The sequence below is a fragment of the Grammomys surdaster genome, unplaced genomic scaffold (genome assembly GCF_004785775.1).
Source record: "Grammomys surdaster isolate TR1022 unplaced genomic scaffold, NIH_TR_1.0 97, whole genome shotgun sequence".
Taxonomy (NCBI): Eukaryota; Metazoa; Chordata; class Mammalia; order Rodentia; family Muridae; genus Grammomys; species Grammomys surdaster.
Window position 1 is genome coordinate 4,988,783 of NW_021604576.1, and position 20,633 is coordinate 5,009,415.

The 20,633-nt window shown below is 34.1% G+C and overlaps 1 protein-coding gene across 1 annotated transcript in view; it reads left to right on the forward strand.

Moving 5' to 3' along the window:
- Positions 1-20,633, forward strand: part of Mmp16 (matrix metallopeptidase 16) — a 240,129-nt gene that overhangs the window by 102,553 nt on the left and 116,943 nt on the right. The window contains exon 2 of the mRNA XM_028780814.1: positions 14,948-15,096. Within this exon, the coding sequence (XP_028636647.1) occupies positions 14,948-15,096 (149 nt within the window). The remainder of the gene's footprint in view (positions 1-14,947; positions 15,097-20,633) is intronic.

Genomic DNA, 20,633 nt, shown 5'->3' on the forward strand with positions numbered 1-20,633 from the left:
AGAGTATGTGATAGGGATACATATTTATGTAGAAGAAGATTATTCAGATGCTACTTTAAGCAAATGATCTATGAAACGTCACCAAAGATAGGACAACCTGATAATGTACTACCTGTTGGTTTCAGATATATTGCAAAACTTATCCAGCTAAATCTAATTATGAGATAATGTCAAATAAGTTATTCTCCAAAGTAACTGGCTTCTCCATTGCCAAAGTTAGGAATATCAAGAAAAGTCTGAAGATCTATTTTAGGCAAAGATGATTAAGGTAGAGTCAACAAACAAATCATAATCTTAAACTGAATTACTTAAATATTAAAAATAAAATTGTCAAAGAATAAAACTATGGTATAAAATCCACCCTTAGCCAAGAAGCTACCTTCACCTGATACCAATTAGAAAAGTGAAAATCAGTTTCTTCCAATGAAGTGTGACTGGGTGTATCAACCACTCTCTAGGTCAACCAACATTCCAAGGAATAGCTGCCAACACAATAGAAATTCAGTGATGTTTGTATAGACATTTTCTTCTATAGACATTTGCTTTGTTTCTGCATTTTTGCCCTGTTGGTCTTATACTGTTTCTGTGTTTGCTTGCTTTGGTTTTCATGTTTGCATTTTCTTTTGATTTTATTTCTTTGTTTCTTTTTCTCCTCTTTCTCTTCCTCCTCCTCTTCCTCCTCCCCTCCTCCTTCTTCTTCCTTTTCCTCCTAATCTTCCTCCTCTTCCTTTTCTTCCTTGTCCTCCTCCTCAATCTTCCTTTTCCAAAAGGAGTATAAAGTTGGGTGATTAGGGAGGTGGAGAGGATCTGGCCAAAAATCAACTGACAAAAGACTGCGGGTGATGCAATCTTTGGGTGATGAAGTCTGATGATGTCACTCGACTCTATCATAAGTCTTGAGAAAAATGTTTAAAATCAGATCAATCTCACAAAGATAATGATGTGGGGAAACTGAAAGGTACTGCCTTTATAAACAGTATTGTCAGATTCAGTTGCTTTCTACTTAAAACTTTTATTATGTCATACAGTTTTTCAAAGTGAGTATCTGTGGATTTCTTTGGAAATTTCAGGGTAGAATATGGGTTTACTCATTAAATGGGATAAATAAATCCTGACAACTTAATCTAAGCTCTTTTTCAAGTGTTTGGAGTACTGCTACAGTGACAGTATTTGAGGTAAATCAGGATCGGGGCTTGGAAGATATGCAAGGATAGCATTATTATTTTTCTGTTAAAATGTTGAAAATCAGAGGCTACAAAATTTCCCTTAGCAATAAGTTCAAGAACATTATTGCACGATGGCTACACCTTGACTCTAGTTAAGGAATGAATGCTTGAACATTTCTGTAATAGTTAATTAAAGTATTTTCAACTATTAAATCCAAACATATAAAGAATTGTATATTAATAAAATCAACTTATCCATTCCACAATGTATAGAATATTTTTAAAAAATCACATTATACTGTTTAACTGTATTTATTCATTTTAAATTCATTATGTGAAAAGCGTTATGACTCATTAGAAAGTATTTCTTAAAATCTAGGGAAGCTGCAGGTCTTATTCTGGTGCTAAAGAAGGAGTGAATCTAGAAAAACAATCATTATATGGCCTGCCATAAGTGCAGACTTTTGATTGATAATAAAAAGAAAGTCTACCTTTCCAATAGCTCTATGCTTGAAGTTTAGGCAGTGGGGTACTTTGATTTGCCCACATGACTATCCTAATACTTGCACTATTTGTCTTCACTGAGAGTCAGAAAACATTGAAATAAAATTCAATTTCTACTCTTGCTGATGTGAGGTATCCATGGATACACAATTTAGATGGAAATAGTGGATGGAAAATATGAGAAACATTTCTGGAGCCCTATAGGTGGAGTTCACCTGAAATTACACTAAGAGAAGTTTCTCTAGTTCTCAACATGTTAAGATCAAAAAGCTGATCCATTTCAAATTTTAGTTTACTTTATTTATTAAGCAAATATGTCATATTAAATTAATCACTAATGAGCTGTACATAAGAGTGCATCAGGAGAGGCTTAGCCTCTGATGACATTGCTGCACGGTGCAGAGCTCATTGTGATAAATCAGTATATGTACATCTGTAGATTTCAGAGTGCATTGTTTTAAGCTGTTTTTGACATCTCTGTGAAAATCCTATAAAAGATTGACTTTTAGCCAAGTGTTTAATCATAATTCCATCAAGACAATTTTTGCAATGCTTCTAAGACATTTGAAAAGAAAAACACAAGGTTTAATCATTGAATTTATCACCAGCTTATCACACAGATATCGGAAAAGAGAGGGGAAAACTTTTTATCAGAATGGGAAAGTCTAACACCTTCACTCAAGCATCTTCTAAGATACTGACTTAGTATTGAAAAGTACTAAGTGAATTCATTTATTTATGTACTCTTTGACACTGGGATATGTACTATATTTGATTAAATGTAAAACTGAGGACATAGCTTTTTCATTGTAGTTACCCGAAAATCAGAAATAAGCCTGACATGTGTTTATACAACCTTGTATAGTCTTATTAAATATAAAAAATGTGAACAAAATTTTAACTGTTCAAAGTTCAATGTTAAAGAGTGATTTTTTTTGGAAATTAATTCTACCTGTTTGAGTTAGCTGCACTTAATAATTTCTCATGTAATATACAGAATTTTTATGTATCATCAAACATATAATTGTTTTGCACATATATTTACCTAACACTATTTTATGTGTGTCTTTTGATATTGGTCCATTTGAATTGGATAGTGAGGAGTAGGTCCACTTCAAAGGATTTATACACCAAGAGATACACTCCCAAATATGTCTGCAAGAGTTTTCACACCATTGGTAGCAGAGAAATGATTTATGTTTTGAAATCTTGATATAAAAACTTTTTCTAGAAACTTGACATATATTAGCTTAACTTGCCAACTATATTAGCAAAATAAATACTGATATTCTGAGTTATGTTTCATACTCACCATTGTTGAGGTTTTCTGGGCTGTGTTATTTTATAAAGATTATGGCTTTCTATCCAATTATTGCTGAGTGAGTACTATCCTTAACATCATCAGGTAGTTTTCTATTCATTGATACCTTATACCTTTTATATCATAACTTCACTAAGTACTCTGAGAGCTACCCACATACTAAGAGCTATGAGAAGCTAGTCAAGAAGTTACAAAAATCTGAAGACTTCAGGGAAAATAGGGCATGTCAGCCAAGGAATGATAACATCTGCAAGACAATGACAGTATGAGCCACTGTGAATATAGGTGGTCCAGAAACAGCCCAGAGACTGTATAGTTTATTTATTTTTTAGGAAAAAAATTAGTTCCCAAAGTTTGGGATATAGAAGTTTTAGAGTCTATTACATTTAGGAATAAAGTATTTTAAGCACCTTTTAATAAGTGATGGCAGTAATTGTGATACAAATAACAGGTATGTTAAGTAAAGTACAAGATCTTTTTAGGAAACTAGCTATTTCTGGACTAAGTAGAATAGATCAAAGTTGAAAGAATCCAGATCCAGGGCAGCTAATTAGGCACTTAAAAATATTGCAATATTAAGGTGTTAATAAAAGACTTTTTAATGTAGGATATCATTTAGAAAATTTAGATGATTGGCTACTGTTCCGAATTCTTATATATTAACATTTGAAGTACTGTTTCAGTTGTTTTTAGAAGTCCTTCTCCAGCCACCCTCACTGACAAAACACCTGCCCTATGTGATGGGTGCCCTGCCAATTGTGCATTTATAGTACCCATTCAATGGGCATGCTCCATTGTTTCTGATTTTGTGCTATGACATTAATAACATATACCTTGCTGTTTACCTAGTCCCTAACACTCTATGCTTCAAATATGTGATTATGATAACCACAGGGGTAGTTTTATTGCGTAAAACAGTTACTCTAGCTACCTAAAAAATGATGCATGAATTGCTCTAACACTTTTTCAGCTATCATTAGGATAACATTTACTTTTTCACTACTTTAGTGGTGAATTAGTTAAATATCTTTGGTTCCTGGTGAGTTGTGTGCTGTACCTCCCAAAAGCTCTCTAGATTCATCTCTCTCTCTCTCTCTCTCTCTCTCTCTCTCTCTCTCTCTCTCTCCCTCCCTCCCTCCCTCCCTCCCTCCCTCTCTCTCTCTCTCTCTCTCACACACACACACACACACACACACACACACACACCAGCTAATTTTGATAGGCCTTGACTAGCTCAATGGCTGGATATTTCTAATTTTCCCTGCAGCTAGCATATGTTCTCCCTTCCAACTTTCCTGAGTCAACTTGCTGAATCATCACTGCATCTCTGCTACCCTAGGGCCATTTCCACAAATTTTTACATGGCTGTGTGCTTTTTTTCCCTGTAGCTCTTATGTTTAATCTCTCTGCTTCTGAGTAATAGTGATATGCCCTTCTTACCCTCTCCTCGTTCCTTGACCAGAATCTAAAAGTCCAGAATCTTTCATCCTGTCTAGCCATTGGCTGTTGGCAACTTTATTTCCAAATTAGAGCCAACTGGAGACAGGCTTCTTTAGCTTCTGAACTTGCAGATTCCCTGGGAGCTGAATTAAAATAAAGCATTGGGACAAAACCCCAATACACTACCTTTGTGTTTCTATATTTTTCAATTCATTTCCCACAGAACAGGGTGAATGGTATTTTTCTAATATACTTCTGAGCATCAAATAACCAAATGATTAAATAGCTTTCAGCTTTTTGTGTTGTTCTCACTCATAAAATTTATACAAGTTACTACAGGGGTAAACCATGTAACTTCCTTTTCTGATCTTACTTTAGTGGTTTGTTGTTGTTGTTTATTTGTTTGCTTATTTGTTTGTTTTTGTTTTATTTTCCTTCAGTTTTTTTTAATGATGCAGAATTACTTCAAGCTATTTCTGTTGTCTATTGCAATGAAATAATTTGCACCAAATAAATACAGTGACATGTAGCATGTCATGTGCATTGGCTTGTAATATGACCAGTGCTTAGTGAGATCACCTTGTCTCTGCTTTAATTTCCCAAAGGCTGAGACATAGACTTTCCAAAGGCACACACAATATGATAGTGTGGAAGTCACATCAGGAGAATGTGTCATGATTATTCTCTTCCTCTATGTCAAAATTATCTTTAAAGCTTAGTGTTGAGTCTCAGCAATGTATACTACAGGTCATTGCCCACAATATTCTTTATGGACCATTGGACAACTGGGCAAAATGCATTTCTCTGCTGCCTTCAGAATAGCATACCTTAGTGAAGGACAGACAAGTGCTTTAGAGAACAGACATATTGAGCCTTTGAGGAGATAGCTTTTCCACCTTTCTAAATGTTTACTGTTAGCATTATACCTGGCTAAGCATCCAGGTAACATTTGCCATGCATTTTGTTTTGTTTTTATTGTTGCTTTTTATTTTTATATACTTTGTTCAGCAAAATAATCCTCTTGCCACTTATGAGACTCAGACAAGAAAAATTAAGACACTAAATTTTGAATTAAAAAGGCCTTAGAAGATGTTACACTTGCTCTGTGGACCTGTTCATGTTGATAACCCTTTCCTATCTTATTTGTTCATGTATAAAATCAATATAATACCAAACTCTCGGGTTTGTGGTGGTAATTGTGAATCATGTATAAAATGAATATAATACAAAACTCTCATATTTGTGATGGTAATTGTGACCAATACATATATACACACACATTACTGTGTAATGAATGTTAGTACTGAGCATATCACTCATACAGAATTTCAAAACTTTCCATAAGTAATTTACAAATACTGCATTTCATGCTGAAATTTTAAAGTATATTTAATATTATATTTTATTGGATGGTCATGATTTCATATATTTGTTGTTATAACACAGTGTTGAATATATATGAAATATATTTGCCTATGTAATACAAATCCCTTTTGAGATACCTAGCTGTATGAATGTAAGTTTGTGTAAATAATTCCACTTACCAAGCTCAGAATATCAGGATATTCTGTCAATGTTGAGATTAACATAATCAGTGAAAAGTAATGAACAAGTTCATATAAAAATAACAGTGTCATGAACAGCACAATTATAACCTTAAACATATCACATAATACTAGGAGTCAAAAAAATCTTTGAAGTGCTCTAATTGAACTTCATTTTAAAGGATGAGAAAGAATTTTGTATCTTTTATATAGAAAAGTAAATGAAATGCCCCAAGGCAGGAAGAGATTTAGCTTGTTTCAGTAATACCTATAAAAAGAGACTCTACTTGGAATATCAAGGGAAGGTTCCATATAAAGAAGTTAATGAATTTATAGTGACTCTCACTCACTATATGCCATAATAGTTACCTTTAAGTTTAAGTTGAGAAACTGCTGGTACATTATAATATAGTTATATATCACATTGTTTTAAAACATCTACAATTCTAAAAAAAATAACTGGAAGATGAGAGTTGGCAAGAATTTAAAATATTGTATACTTTATATAGGAAAATGAACTACACTAGGCATGACCTTAGTCAACTGAAGCTATTATATTAAACTGTTATATTGTGGGATGTTAACAAATAGTAATGCAGTCAGTTCTGAGGACTGAAAACAACTGCCAGAAATATTCGGATTTGAAAATAAATACACTCGCCCAAGGGTCTGCTGCTAACCTTGCATAGATCCTCAGAGTGTAGAAGGAAATATCACAGAACCATCATCATTGATATTCATTATGCTACTTACCCAAGTGCTCAAATGATACAATCTCATTGGATTAGAACTTCAAGATTTACATATTACAGGAATTCAGACATTCATTTAGTTTATAACGTTTATTAATGAATCACTGAATAAGCAAATTATGAAATAGCCATGCATTGAGCATTATTCAGTGTTAAGTAGCTGTATGCTGCTTAATGGCCTTTGGAAACTTAGTTCTCCATGAAACAAGTTGGTTGCAGATGAGTATGTCTTGCATGATGCCACGTAGATGAGGAGCAGGGAGACATCACATTTACAGAGAGTAGAAGAGGAAAAGCCAGGAAAATGGATAAGGGGAAACCATGATCTAATAAGTGCAGTGAATCAGTTTGGGATAATGAAAAACTGGGATGAATATTAGAATGGGCTACACAACAGTGTCCATGACAGTGAAATATGTTGAAAGCCATTAACCTGGTAAATCTTGAGTTATGTGCATTTTCCCACATTTCAGGCAATATCATGTTAGTTGGGAAACAAGAAAGAATGGTAGTATTTTGGGGAGAATAAAAGGGCCAGGTTCAAAATACTGCAGTGTTTGATGGGAATCAATGGGGCTCAGGAACAATGTAGGGCAGTAGGAGGTACCATTCATTATGAAACTTAATCTTTGGTAAAGTTTTTACTATGTAGGATAAAGACAATTGACTCTGACAGACTGAATGCTTCCTTTTACATCTCTTGTTCCCAAATAAATCTTGAGTTCCCTATTTATAGCTGCTAATTCATTGTAAACTACAGTTAAATTTGGTAGCTCATCCAGTTACTTTACCATGAGATAACTATTGTTATGATTTATATACCCTCAGCCTAGGGAGTGGCATTAATAGAAGGCATGGCCCTGTTGGAGTAGGTGTGTCACTGTAGGTGTGGGCTTTAAAACCCTCACCCTAGCTGCCTAGAAGCCAGTATTCTGCTAGCAGCCTTAAGATGAAGATGTAGAACTCTCAGCTTCTCCTGTACCATGCTTGCCTAGATGTCGCCATGTTCTCACCTTGATGATAATGGACTGAACCTCTGAATCTTTAAGCCATCTCCAATTAGATGCTGTTCTTCATAAGACTTGTATTTGTCTGTAGTTTCTTCTTCATTTTCTTCTCGAATTGACTATATAAAATATTGTGTTTTATCGTTAAATTTTCTTGTCTGCATTCTATGTACTTTTAACAATCTCAGCTTAACCCATTCATTCCTCTCTCTTGCCCACTTCACCTCATGCTGATTATTTATGTCATTCATCTCAACCTCTCCACACTGTGGACTTCCATTCCCTTTGTGAAGACAGCTATTAGAACACAGACAACACATTTAAAAGGTATAGTCACAGTGACGTCAGATCAACCTATGAATTAAAAGTTACATTGGTTTTTCTTGCATAGGATATTCATATAATCCTCCATGAATGTGTATAATATTTTAAAAAATGCTCCCTCATTGAATGGGAAATTTTGTATAATTGCTTTGTAGGTCCTCCTTCAGGATTGACAAATTACATCATCTTTCTAGTGATAGTGAAAGTGACTCTGCTTCCTGAACATAAATGAGAACTGAGTTCCTCCCGTACATGACTCACACTATGCATATGCTTTCTAGAAAATTCACATGCTACATTGTTTAGCACTTCTCTTCCCTCGTCTATAAAAATATATATCTCATGGGGATTTTCTTGCTTAGGATTTGTGAGGCGAATATGATATAATGTGTAATAATGTCAGCATGGGTTATGGCTATGTATCAACTATATGTTGTTGGTGGTGGTCATTCTGGTTATGATGGTTGTGTTTGGGTTTGAGACATATTTCAGACATTGTTATATGTATGCAAGTATGCCCACTAACAATAATCAAGGAATATAAATAGTCTGTGGAAAAAGCAATAGAAAGAGGCTAGAGGAATAAAATTCTGTAAATTCTTCTAACAATATCATGCAGACAATGGAATCCCAATTAAGGGAGTTAAGCAGCTTTGTCCCTGGAGATCAGATATTACTGATTGGCGGACTTTGCTCCCACGGCTGCCAAGTTAATAATATAATTCACTTAACTAAATAGGAAAAACTCTTCTCGCATTAGCGTATTAAGTTTTATGTATCATCACAGATGAGTTTCAAGCTAATATAAGGTATATAGCCTTGATGTTTATTACACGTCATGCTAATAAGCTGTTTTCCTGAATTCATCTGACAGTTTACAGTCTATGAAGGAATGTCAGATCTCAAACCATGGAGGCAGAAAAGGAAAAAGAGATTGGGAAGGACCACTGCTTACTAGCTTGATTTCCTCCTCTGCTTGCTCAGTGTGCTTTCTGACAGCTCCTGGGACCATCTGATTATGAGTAGCACAACCTATAGTTGCTTGAGCCCTCCCACATCCAACGTTATTATGAAATATGTCCTTGGACTTCACTACAGGCCAGTCTGGTAGGGATATTTTCTCTCAATTGTGGTTACTCTTTGCCTATGTTCACAGCTTGTGACAAATTGATAACAAACAAACCAGAACTGGATCCTGCTTTATTCCAGTTTTGTAAGATGTATAGGTGTGTGTGTGTGTGTGTGTGTGTGTGTGTGTGTGTGTGTGTATAAAACATGTATATATATTCATATATATATAGAGATGGTAAAATGGTAAAATTATCAGTGGAGTGAATTCTATATCTGAAGTGAAATATAGTGAGTGATTCATTCATGGTAGTGGATGGAATAGTGTGTGGAAACCATTTAGATTTTTGAATGAAGAAAAAACCAATTTCTGCATGATTAACTTATCTACCAGATTTCAACATGACCAATTCTGAATGAAGACATATCCATCATTTTAATATTTTCATTACTAGGCAGTTATAATTCATGTTTATTACTACTTTTCAAGTTCCAAAATATAAACTCTAAATTTTACCATGTCTTATGCCCTATGAATAATGGAATTTCACAAGAAAACATCCTGCAGCTTTGGGGACTTTGTTAGTGACATGATAAACTTGGAGTTAATCACCTAGCTGTTAGTTTTAGTTTATAAGAGACCTTAGTGCATCTATGTAGAAGGTTCCTATGGAGTAAAGTAATTACTTCTAATTACTTCGGTAGCTTGTCTGATAAAATGCAGTTGTGTTTTTAGGAGAGCAGTTATATTAGAACTTATATATTTTAACCTTTACAAATTTCAGTATCTGTAGTAGTATGTTGAAGTTGGTGTGAACTCATAAATGTGTACAGATAAGTTTTCAAAATACTAAAATATTCGTATTAAAAACAGAACTTTATTTAAAACTAAATTGCCTCTATAAAGTATATTTATCATCCTGGACTTCTCATTCACTGGATAGTACTGTGGTTTAGATTATTGGAAATAGAAATGGGAGAATGTCTTTGTGATGGTGAATGTTCACTAGAAATTGCTATTATTTAACGTAGGTAGAAATATCGGTTCAGTCTCAAATTGATATTGTATACTAGCAAAATTTTAAGTCCACTTCTTTTCATGTACCCTCCGAAGATTCGGAAAATTTTTCCAATTCCTTAAATATATTGCTCTCAACATTAATAAGTTCAATATTCATAAATATATGTATATATGAATATTTTCATATATAATTAAGGAGGTGTGAATAACTTACAAATATTTAGAACCATTACTGTTTGACTACTTATTATTATGACCTATTATAACCTATCAGTTTTTAATTAATCTGGCATCTGTGATTTTCTATGTCTTGCTTTTTATAGAAGCACTGAGAGATTCATTTTCTCTCTACAGTAAAGAAAATCATATTTCATGAAAATATGATGGTTGAATAAGCTCCTAGGTATGGTGAACGGGAAAGGTTATTGTAGATAAAAGGGAGAACATAGTAAGAGGCAGGAACATCTGGGATAGTCTAGAGTTGTCATCAACCTGAGTCATATGGGGGTGGGGGAAAGAGGAAGGGAAAAGAGAAAGAGGGCAATAAGGTACAGAAGCCAAATTTTAAAAAAAATGGCCAGTGACCAAAATGTCTTGATTTTATAAGGAAGAGCTTAGGTGTGTAATAGGGACCAGGTTCTGGACTAGTGTTTTGAGGTTAAAGAGTTTATGCCAGACATACCCTGTAACATGTGGGGACAGAGGGATGCTGGGAGAAGGTGGAGGCCAGGTCTGCTTTGATATGTTAAATAGGTACCTCAGTCATTTGTTTGAGGTTGAAACTTAACTGAAGGAGAGAGTGAGTGGGTGGGTGTGGTAACAGCCTTATAGAAGCAGGGGAGAGGATATGGGATAGAAGTTTTCTTGGGGGTTACTGGAAAAGGGGATAACATTTGAAATGTAAATAAAGAAAATATCCAATAAAAAATGAAAGAAAGACACAGACAGGAAGGAGAGAAGGAAGGAAGGAAGGAAGGAAGGAAGGAAGGAAGGAAGGAAGGAAGGGCTAGCTTTTTGTTTCTTGCTTAAAGTCGACATTAATGATAGGAACTACTTACATCTTCCTATATTGATAACTTTCTTTCAGAATATGCTCTATAAAATTTTATGTCTAACTGAACAAGTTTCATGATATGAGAACATTAACTATTACTAATGATGGCCTGTTTCTTCAGTAAAGTTTTCTTAACAAAAAGTGTTTCTTAATCATTGTACAAACTAGTGATGGTATCACCTGGCCAGAACTTTTTGATAGATCCCATTCAGCGGAGCAAATCATTGTTCTGGTTGTGCCTCCTATGATATAAACCACTAAATGCAGAAAATATGCTGTATCTGAAAGGTAGAACATACATGGATAGTGTATAACACAGTTAATATGCTGAAGGTGAGGTCATATAGATTCTTTGTAGCTCTATGGATGCTCTAGTGGCAATGGCTAGAATTACTGGGTAGTAGGTTTTCTTTGAACAACTTATCTACTTTAATGTTTTCCTTGCTCTTAAATTGACTTTATCTAATGACAACAATAAAATGAAATAAATTAAACATAACAATAGCTGTCACCAAAACCCAGTTTTGCAAACATTTTACATTCCATTTGTTTGAAGATAAGGCGTAATTTCCAACATTTTGTGATTTTTTTATCCCCAAAGGTTCTTTAAAGTCTTCCTATGTTTTACTCTTATCCTATTGTAAGGGAAATAACAACTTGAACAGGCCCAATTTTAATAGTAAACGGCATAAATTATATGACTTACCAAGTACAGATTTTACTGTGAGTTTTAAATGTTTTTTTTTTTTATGTGAGACTTCAGCTTTGTGTTGGCCTCAAATGTACACTTGAAGAATATATTCCCTAAGTACCCATTATGTGCATTTGAGCACTGAATGTGCACTGAAAAAATTCCAATGCACAAAATATATTTCAGGAGACAATCTGGTATTACCAGCAATATAGGAGTAGTAGGAGATCAAATCTAAGGTAAAAAGAGGAATATATTCTAGTAGCAACATATGAAGATGGATGTCTGTTATGTAGTCTGTAAATGTAATATACACTTATGTTTGTTTGTATATGTGTGTATACACATCTATAGACAAATGTAAGGTTAGTGCAAAAAATACGAGAATGGATACTATACCATTAGACATGGATACTATTAAGAGGCAATGTGGAACTAGAAAATGTGATTGCATATTAAAAGTGCTCATAACCCTGATATATTTTTAATTCAATATGAATGAAAGTTGTGCTGCCACCACTCACTTCTTTATTTTACAATTTATTTAGAGTTACTCTGTTCTATGAGCCTGTAATAGGCACCTTAGCAAGTATCCTTCATCCTTTATGTTCTTAGATTTGTGATTAGTAGCAATTTATCAGTTCATGTCTGCAATTGTAATATGTATAGACAATACATATTATGAATTGTACAGACAAGAATGTTTTACCTTATTGTCTCAAGGAATAAATTGTCTTGAGAAAGGCAAACATTAAAGTGGCAAATCGGAACATCAGGAGAAAAGAAATGGGAAGAAAGCAAAAAAAACTGAAGCATGGTCTCTCCCTACATTCACTGTGTGTCAAATCATGGAGCTTCTGAAGCTGTTTGTTTTGTTAACTATTCTTTAAAATGTTAAATAGCTATTTAGATGTATCTTTCTCTGTTTTTTTATCTCAAATAAAATCAACTACAACACTAAAAAAAATAGTAAGAGGTAAGGTAGATCTTCAAATATCTCTTTGTATGATTTTTTAAAAACTTTTATGTAATTTCATAGAAATTTCCTACTCAGCTGACAAAATAATAATACTGACATATCACTCAAAATAAACTTTTAATGTAAAATGCAAAGCTTCATAGCTTGAGTGTTATTTTATAATTGAAAAGAACTACCCACTTGTCACTCAACGGGAAAAGCAGTATTTCATGCCTAATAGCAAAGTGTAAGAGAAAAATTGAGGACAAATAAACTTAATTTTACATTATTTTAAATAATGTGAAATTCCACTTCTTTTGGAAGGCTAAGTCATAAGTTAAATGTGCATTTTTTTATTATGTACTATATATATTTTATATTTGTATATAAATCATAGATTTTCATATTAATGGTTTTCTCTTTGTTGCTGTTGTAAAAATAATAGCCAGTAGCTTAGCACCAAGAGTAATCTAATAACAATCTGCTTCCTAGCATGTAGCACATAAGACATGCATGCAGTACTATGGAAAAATTACTGAGTTTAAAATTTTTCCTCATGTGTATTATTAAGTACTTCTTGTTTTTGAGCTAGTGAATGAAAATATTGAATTTCACACTAGGTAATAGTATTGACTGTATACTCCATTCTGAAAATACTGAATCTTTCTCAGATTGCTTCACTACCAAATAGGTGACAGGATTGTTTTCCCTGGCAGCCTGTTTATCACACATTAGATGAGGAGCGTCTTGACATACTTTTATCATTTAGAAGGCAGCTCCCTGAGATTGACTTTCACCAGTCACCTCCTTGACAGCAGTGCACTGCTCATCTGGAAATAGCTTTTATCAAGATCATGATGGTGACTGATCTTTTGTGTATTTCAATTTTGGGGAATCAACATAAAATTTGATTTTTTTTCACATTTTAAGTCTGGCATATTTAGTATATCTTTTATGAAATTAAATTTCCATAATTTCCAGTTATCTTCACTTGGAACATAAACGTACTGGGCTATGTTTTTTACCCTATACAATGGCAGTTATTACAGAAATACTGCCTTTCCATGGCATCACTTAAAGTGTAACCAGACCAAGTTAGAGAGACAAACATTCACAGCTGAACGCCTTTGTAGTTACGCAATTATATGACTTAGTAATTTGCCAAGTAGCTCACTGGTGGTAAAGAAAACTTGCAACCCCTGGGAAGACAGATTAGAAAACAAACAAACAAACAAACCAACAAAAATATCCAGCATGTTTGGATTCCGATGGGCACAAGGAATGAATAAGTCGACTGTAAAGAAGCATGCCAGTGCTCATAGGGGATGGCTGCAGTGTGTGTGTATGTGTTTGTTGTGGTGATGATTAATTTTTTTCAAATGCCCTAAGTTGGGTTTTTTTGTGACTTCAAACGGTTCTTAATTGTTGCACCAATAAAAATGAAGAAATTTGGTTCATGCTAATGCCTTCTCTCGGGCTGTAAGTCTTTTCATTAGGGAGAAGATTTAAAGGTCAGGAGACCTTTAAATCAAGAACTAAACATAAAAATAATAAGATAATTGGATATTATATCTGTTTCATTTTATGAATTAATGTAAATAATAATTATATTTCATATGAAAATGTTACACACTCATGAGAATAATCAGCTGTAGTTGAGTAAACTGTTTACATGAATACTATACTATATCATGTACATTATGATTCATCTGTAAAGATCTCCATCCAGCTGCAGCCACTGTTCAGCTGCCAATTGGAAAGCTCTGTAGATTGATATTGTGCACAATTCTTACCCCTTCCAACAATGGTGTCTTCATCGACTACTGGAAAGTATGATTTTGTAGCTGAGTTCCTGGAGAATATAAGGAATCTTATTTGTATATTTGTGTGGTATTAAGCATACAAATGATGTGCGATAAACTTCACATTTATAAATATGCTGCAAGTAATGATATCTATGGAAATTATAATATAAATAAGATTGGAATATATGGTACAATGATATCAAATAAATTTATACTATAGGTATAATTCATTTCCAGAACATTAATGGACAATGGTAAAGTTGGTCTAAACGAACTGTACTTGTGATTACAGGTTTGGTTACAAAAATACGGCTACCTTCCACCGACCGACCCCAGAATGTCAGTCCTGCGCTCTGCAGAGACCATGCAGTCAGCCCTAGCTGCCATGCAGCAGTTCTATGGCATTAACATGACAGGAAAAGTGGACAGAAACACAATCGAGTAAGTGATGTCCTCTGAATTCCTTCTGTCATTGTTCTTATGTCCGGTGAAGCCTCAAAACTACACAGATGTCAACAACCACTATTGGGATATTGGGCTCCATGAACTTTTCTGATTTTCCACATCTTCTGAGGGTTCTCATACCATGTAATATCCAAGATCAGCTTTGTTCTCAGGGTTTTAAGAACACATTTTGAAGAAAGAAAGAAAATATGATCAAAAATCAAAGTAAATGCATCTTTTAAGATGTTCTATGGAGTGGCAGTGACTGATAGCTGCTTTGTGTAGTTTGTGAGAGTCTGCTGAACACATCTCTGCACAGTGGTATCAAGTTAGCAGCTTCACATTGGATGTCATGAAAATGGAAAACAGTACAAATAATGTTCTATATTGTACTGTGTAGGAAGATTCCAAAATGGACTATTTCTAGTTTGCTAGGTACCCAATAGTGACAGTTCTCTAGATGACATAAATACTGATTTTCACTCAAAGTTGTCTACTTTAAATATCTCAGGTACAATGAGCTCTTTCATTCCTTGTTATAAATTTTGATAATTTATTGCTTATTTTATCCTTATTCTTCCCAATAGCTTCAGCAAGTGGTTCAAGTAAATACTTCATGAAAGACTACTAATGTAGCTTATGTGCCCAGAAGTATGTAATGACACCTTATTTTTATCAAAATTCCTTAGTAGGTTGGGAAATATGGGGAAGAATTATTTTTGGTTCTAGACTACAAAGGACAAATTGTTCATTTCCCTGTGGATGAAGGCAAAATTGTTTTGTATTCTTAGAACCCTCGATGCTCAGTAAGTCAGTATATCTCTGTCATTTGTTGATTATACATTATACTCAACAATAGATGAAAATACAATTTTCTTTCCATCCCTGCACCACCAAAAAAAAAAAAAAAACCCTGAATATCAAAGGCTGAATGAAGTGTAAGGGAATTTCTGAACTCAGACCTTTTGGTATTAAGCCTTGGGAGGTCAACATGCTGGATGTGTCAAGAAATATCATTCATTTTTCTTTTGAGAAATGAAATATGACAAAATTCTTACTTATCAAGTTAATTGCACATTTATCAATGAAATTCTATGTTCCTTTCTAATGCTCACATAAGGCTGTTACTCATAGTATCACTATATCGGCTAGACAGGAGCACATATGATTTAGCCTTTAAAATTAAACTTCAAGTTAGGTTTTAAAGTAAGGTCTTAAGTCCCTTAGTGATTTTTAATAGAGGTATAAGAAATTACTTGTCTGGACCTTGGAAAACAAAACTCAATAATAAATTAACTGCATTCGGCAACAATTGTAAATCTCATATTAATATTAGGGATAGAATTTCAAAATCTCATATCTGAGCACATCTGGTCATTGTCATTATCTTTTCATAGGGGGACATTAGACGTTAATTAACTCTAAGTATCCATCCTCATAAATATACATATGCTTTGCTAATAAGGAAAAACCTAGCCTTAGGCTTTGTTGCTGATTGTTACACAACATTATCACACCTAAGCTTCACTATTCATCTCAACGTTATACTGCTCTTGACAATTTGCTGGTTCCCTGATGCAGAACCATTAGCTTTTGTTTCATTTTCTTAAAACTTAAAACATGATATTTTTAATGTGCTATTAATTTGAGGATTTGAAAAACAAGTTACATTTCTGAATATTCTAATGCCGGAGAAAAATGAAGTATCTACCTCTCACTAGATATGGAATTTATGAAGGATAAAACAAGTCTTTCAGGGAGTGGACAGATGTTTCAGTGTTGAGAGTGTTTATTGTGTTGTAGAAGACCTAAATTCAGTTTCCTACACATCAGGAAGCTCACAACCCCTTATAACATCAGCTCCAGAGAGACAGATTTCTTCATGAAAACATATAGAGTAACAATTCCCCTGTTCGATCTTTCGATCTCTCTCTCTCTCTCTCTCTCTCTCTCTCTCTCTCTCTCTCTCTCTCCCACACATATATAAATAAAAAGTACTTCAAAGGATTAAGAAAATAAAATACTATTATGTCCTCATCTGCTTCTCTCAGTTGTGAGAATTTGGTGATTAAGAAGATGCAGATGAATGGGTAAATGTCTCTAGAGAAAGACAGATTATCATAACGGGTTTTGATGGTCCCTGTTTTGTGATATGAGATTCTTTTTGATATGTCAGGAGGGTCTAAATATTATGGATACATAGAAAGGAATATGAATGTTCCATAGGTATTCAGTGACTAAGATTCCACACCAAGTGAACTGAACTAGTCAGTGCATAGGAGATGTATTCACTTTTTCTGTGGTACAGAATTAGAGATTAAGAACAGCTACATGGGTAGTCCTTAGATTAAAAGTCTTTCTGCTTGCCTTCAGTTTGTTTACCTGTTTGCTTCTGTGACATTTTTTAAACAACTTTATCCTTACTGAATTGTAATGATATATTTATTTTATTTTTTATTGTTTAAATTAATAATGCATCTTTGCCTTTAACAGTGGTATCTTGACAGTTACATATTTTCAGATGAAATTACTGAAGCACCATTACCCCTTCTATTATTTCTTTATCCTCTTTGTTTGTTCTTGAAGCCCCCCCCCCACACACACCTGTTCTAGAGAGTTTGGCCTTAATCTTTATTGTTGTCTATGTTCTTAATGAAATAGCTACTACTTAATTGTTATGACTCAGGTTCCTCCTATCAAATATTTTTAATTGTTAGGCCAGTAAACATGCTATAAAAGATTTGTCCTGTGCTTTTTGTAATTCAAATGTGTATATAGTGATTATGATACTGGAAAAGCAGTCTACTACTTTTATGTAGATTATAAAGTATGAAATCTATGGAAAAATGATCCATACCTGTAATGCATCACATATGACGTAAGAGCAAACCTGATTGTCCCAATTCTGAGGCCAGTTTTGCATACATAGTGAGTTTTCTGCAGGTCTCAGAGAGAGGGAAACCTTGCCACAGAACTACAACAAATAATCCAAACCACAGGGTAGGTGGCAGTCAAGAGTGCCTGCTACTGTCTTAGTTACTTTAAAATTTAAAAAACAAAATAAAAACAAACAAACAAAAAAACCATGATTAAGGCAACTTACAGAAGAAAGAGTTAACTGAACCTACAGTTTCAGATGCTCAGTCTGTGACAGTTCCATTGTAGTAAAAAGCATGGCAGTAGGCCGGGAGATTTCCTCTGTAGCTGGATCTGAGACCTTTCATCTTAAGACATAACCAAGGGGCAGAGAGAGAACTGGAAATGCCTTGCGCTTTTGAAATCTTGATGGCTGCCCCCTTAGAAATACAATTCCTCCAAGGTCACCCTTGCACATACTTCACAAACTGTCCCACTCCCTGCAGACTAGACATTCAAATACATGAGCAATGGAGGCTATTCTCATTCACATTGCCACACTCAATAATGATGACATAAATTCAGGTTCAATGCCCACATAAGTGTTTGAAACCACCCTAAGCTTAATAGAGGCTATCTCAAAACAACAAAAGAAACAAAATAGGTCCTACAGTTTCAGCCTTACCAAAACACTGCCTTTCAGTCATTTGAGAGGCAATCAATAAAAACTAGACTATTCATGGTCATTTCTTTAATTCATATAAATCATGGTCATATTCATTTCATTATTTTATATTCATGATTTCTTGTTCATTTAAGATCCCATTCCTTTAGGCTCCAGGCTGCCTCCCACATGTTAGGTAGCCACCACACTCTCTGTGAACTCGTGCATCCTACCTGCAAGTTCCTTTTTTAAGCTCTGAGTTGGTTAACTAATTCATTTAACCAGTCTCCCTTAAATTCCTTAATGAATAGAGAATATTATAATAGGCTTAAAACCATAATTTATCAAGTTGAGAAATAGAAAGATCATTATATAAAGCATGCCTAGTGTTTTGGGTTTTTTGTTTTGTTTCTAATTTAAATGTAAGAGGGAATGGTCTTATTTAATGTCCACATAGTAGTGTGTCATGAAGAATGCTTGAGGAGAGGGCAATTTCTTACAGTAGTTAATATTTCCTTTGGAATGCTCTTTTGTATATAAGACAAGTATGTGTGTACTGATTATATATATATATATATATATATATATATATATATATATATATATATATTTGTATGTTTTAATAATTTGGGTGATTTATATAATGCCACACAAGACAGAAATGTCTATTTTTCTAATTTAAATTGTTTTAAATCTAACTAGTATTTTCAAAAATTTACTGTGAAATTGTAGTTGTTCTTTGACCCGGTTTATTTGTGTTGGAGATTTACCACAACAGTAGTAGTATTTAAAATTCTAATTTTTTAGTTGGGATGATTATATCTTATGCACTCATCAATAGTCTGCATTATTCATTATTCCAGGTGTAAGTTCATACACTAATACTTTTCAATTTAGATAAAATAACATGCTGTCTTCAGTAGTTACTTATTTTATTTTGTTTTTACTATCTTAATGTAGCTTTCACACAGTATTGCATTAGTGGATGTGTTATACTTGACTTTGGTAGCTGCCAAGGCTGATAGCTAAAGCAGAGGGCTTAGATCTCTTCTGAAGGCTAACACACAAATATGAGCAAACAAGAACTGAACCTTTCTTTTTTAAGATTGTGGTGACTAGTGCATTCTTTTCTGCCATTTGCATTTCAGTTTCTTCTCTTTGCACTATGTCTTGTGGGTTGCCTATGTCTCCAGGCAAGCTATCAATAGTCTGATAAAAAAAAAATACTAAGCTCTCAAAGCTTGAACCCTGTGTAAATTTGCTTTAAGCACTCTCTGTACACCTGGTGGATCTAGTCCTTTCTGTACAGATGCAGCCTGTGAATGTTTGAAGAAATTAAAAATATTTTTAAGCATTCCTAGAAAAATCTAGGGACAACTCTAAGCAACATGTATACCTCTTCTATTTAAATAAAACTGGGGAAGTCTGACTACTGAAAGCATGTCTAGCCTCTTACAATATATGTTTTTGAAAGAAATTTTTTCTCTAATTAAATGTACATACCAATATGGTGCCTAATTACACCTGAACAGAGATGGAAAAGAAACTAGCCATTCAGGGCTGCTTCTTGCAGACTGTGTCACCGGATACACGGTCCACACCTGTGTTTAGCAGAACTTGCCTATGCAAAAGCATAATCACAGACATTTGAAAAGTTGAAACTAGAAGGTTGCTTGAGATGAGGATTCTTACAGTAGCACCAGCAGCATTGCAAATCCTCTCTCAACAGCCGAGTGACAGAGTACTGACGAGTGTTCACAGTTTGGAATGTTCAACCTGAACTAATTCTAAAGCCAAATTTGATTAAGTTCAGTGGGCACTGTTATGGGTGGAGAATAGATAGATATATTACCTATTCATGTATAAATATGATATTTCTGAGGTGGTCACTATTTATGAAAAATGTAGGAACAAAGTGTGGTTTTAATATTTGTTAACAAAGAACCAGAAATATCTCTGAGTTGAATGAGATGTTCTCCTGAGCACAAGACCAGTTATCACACAGACTAAAAAA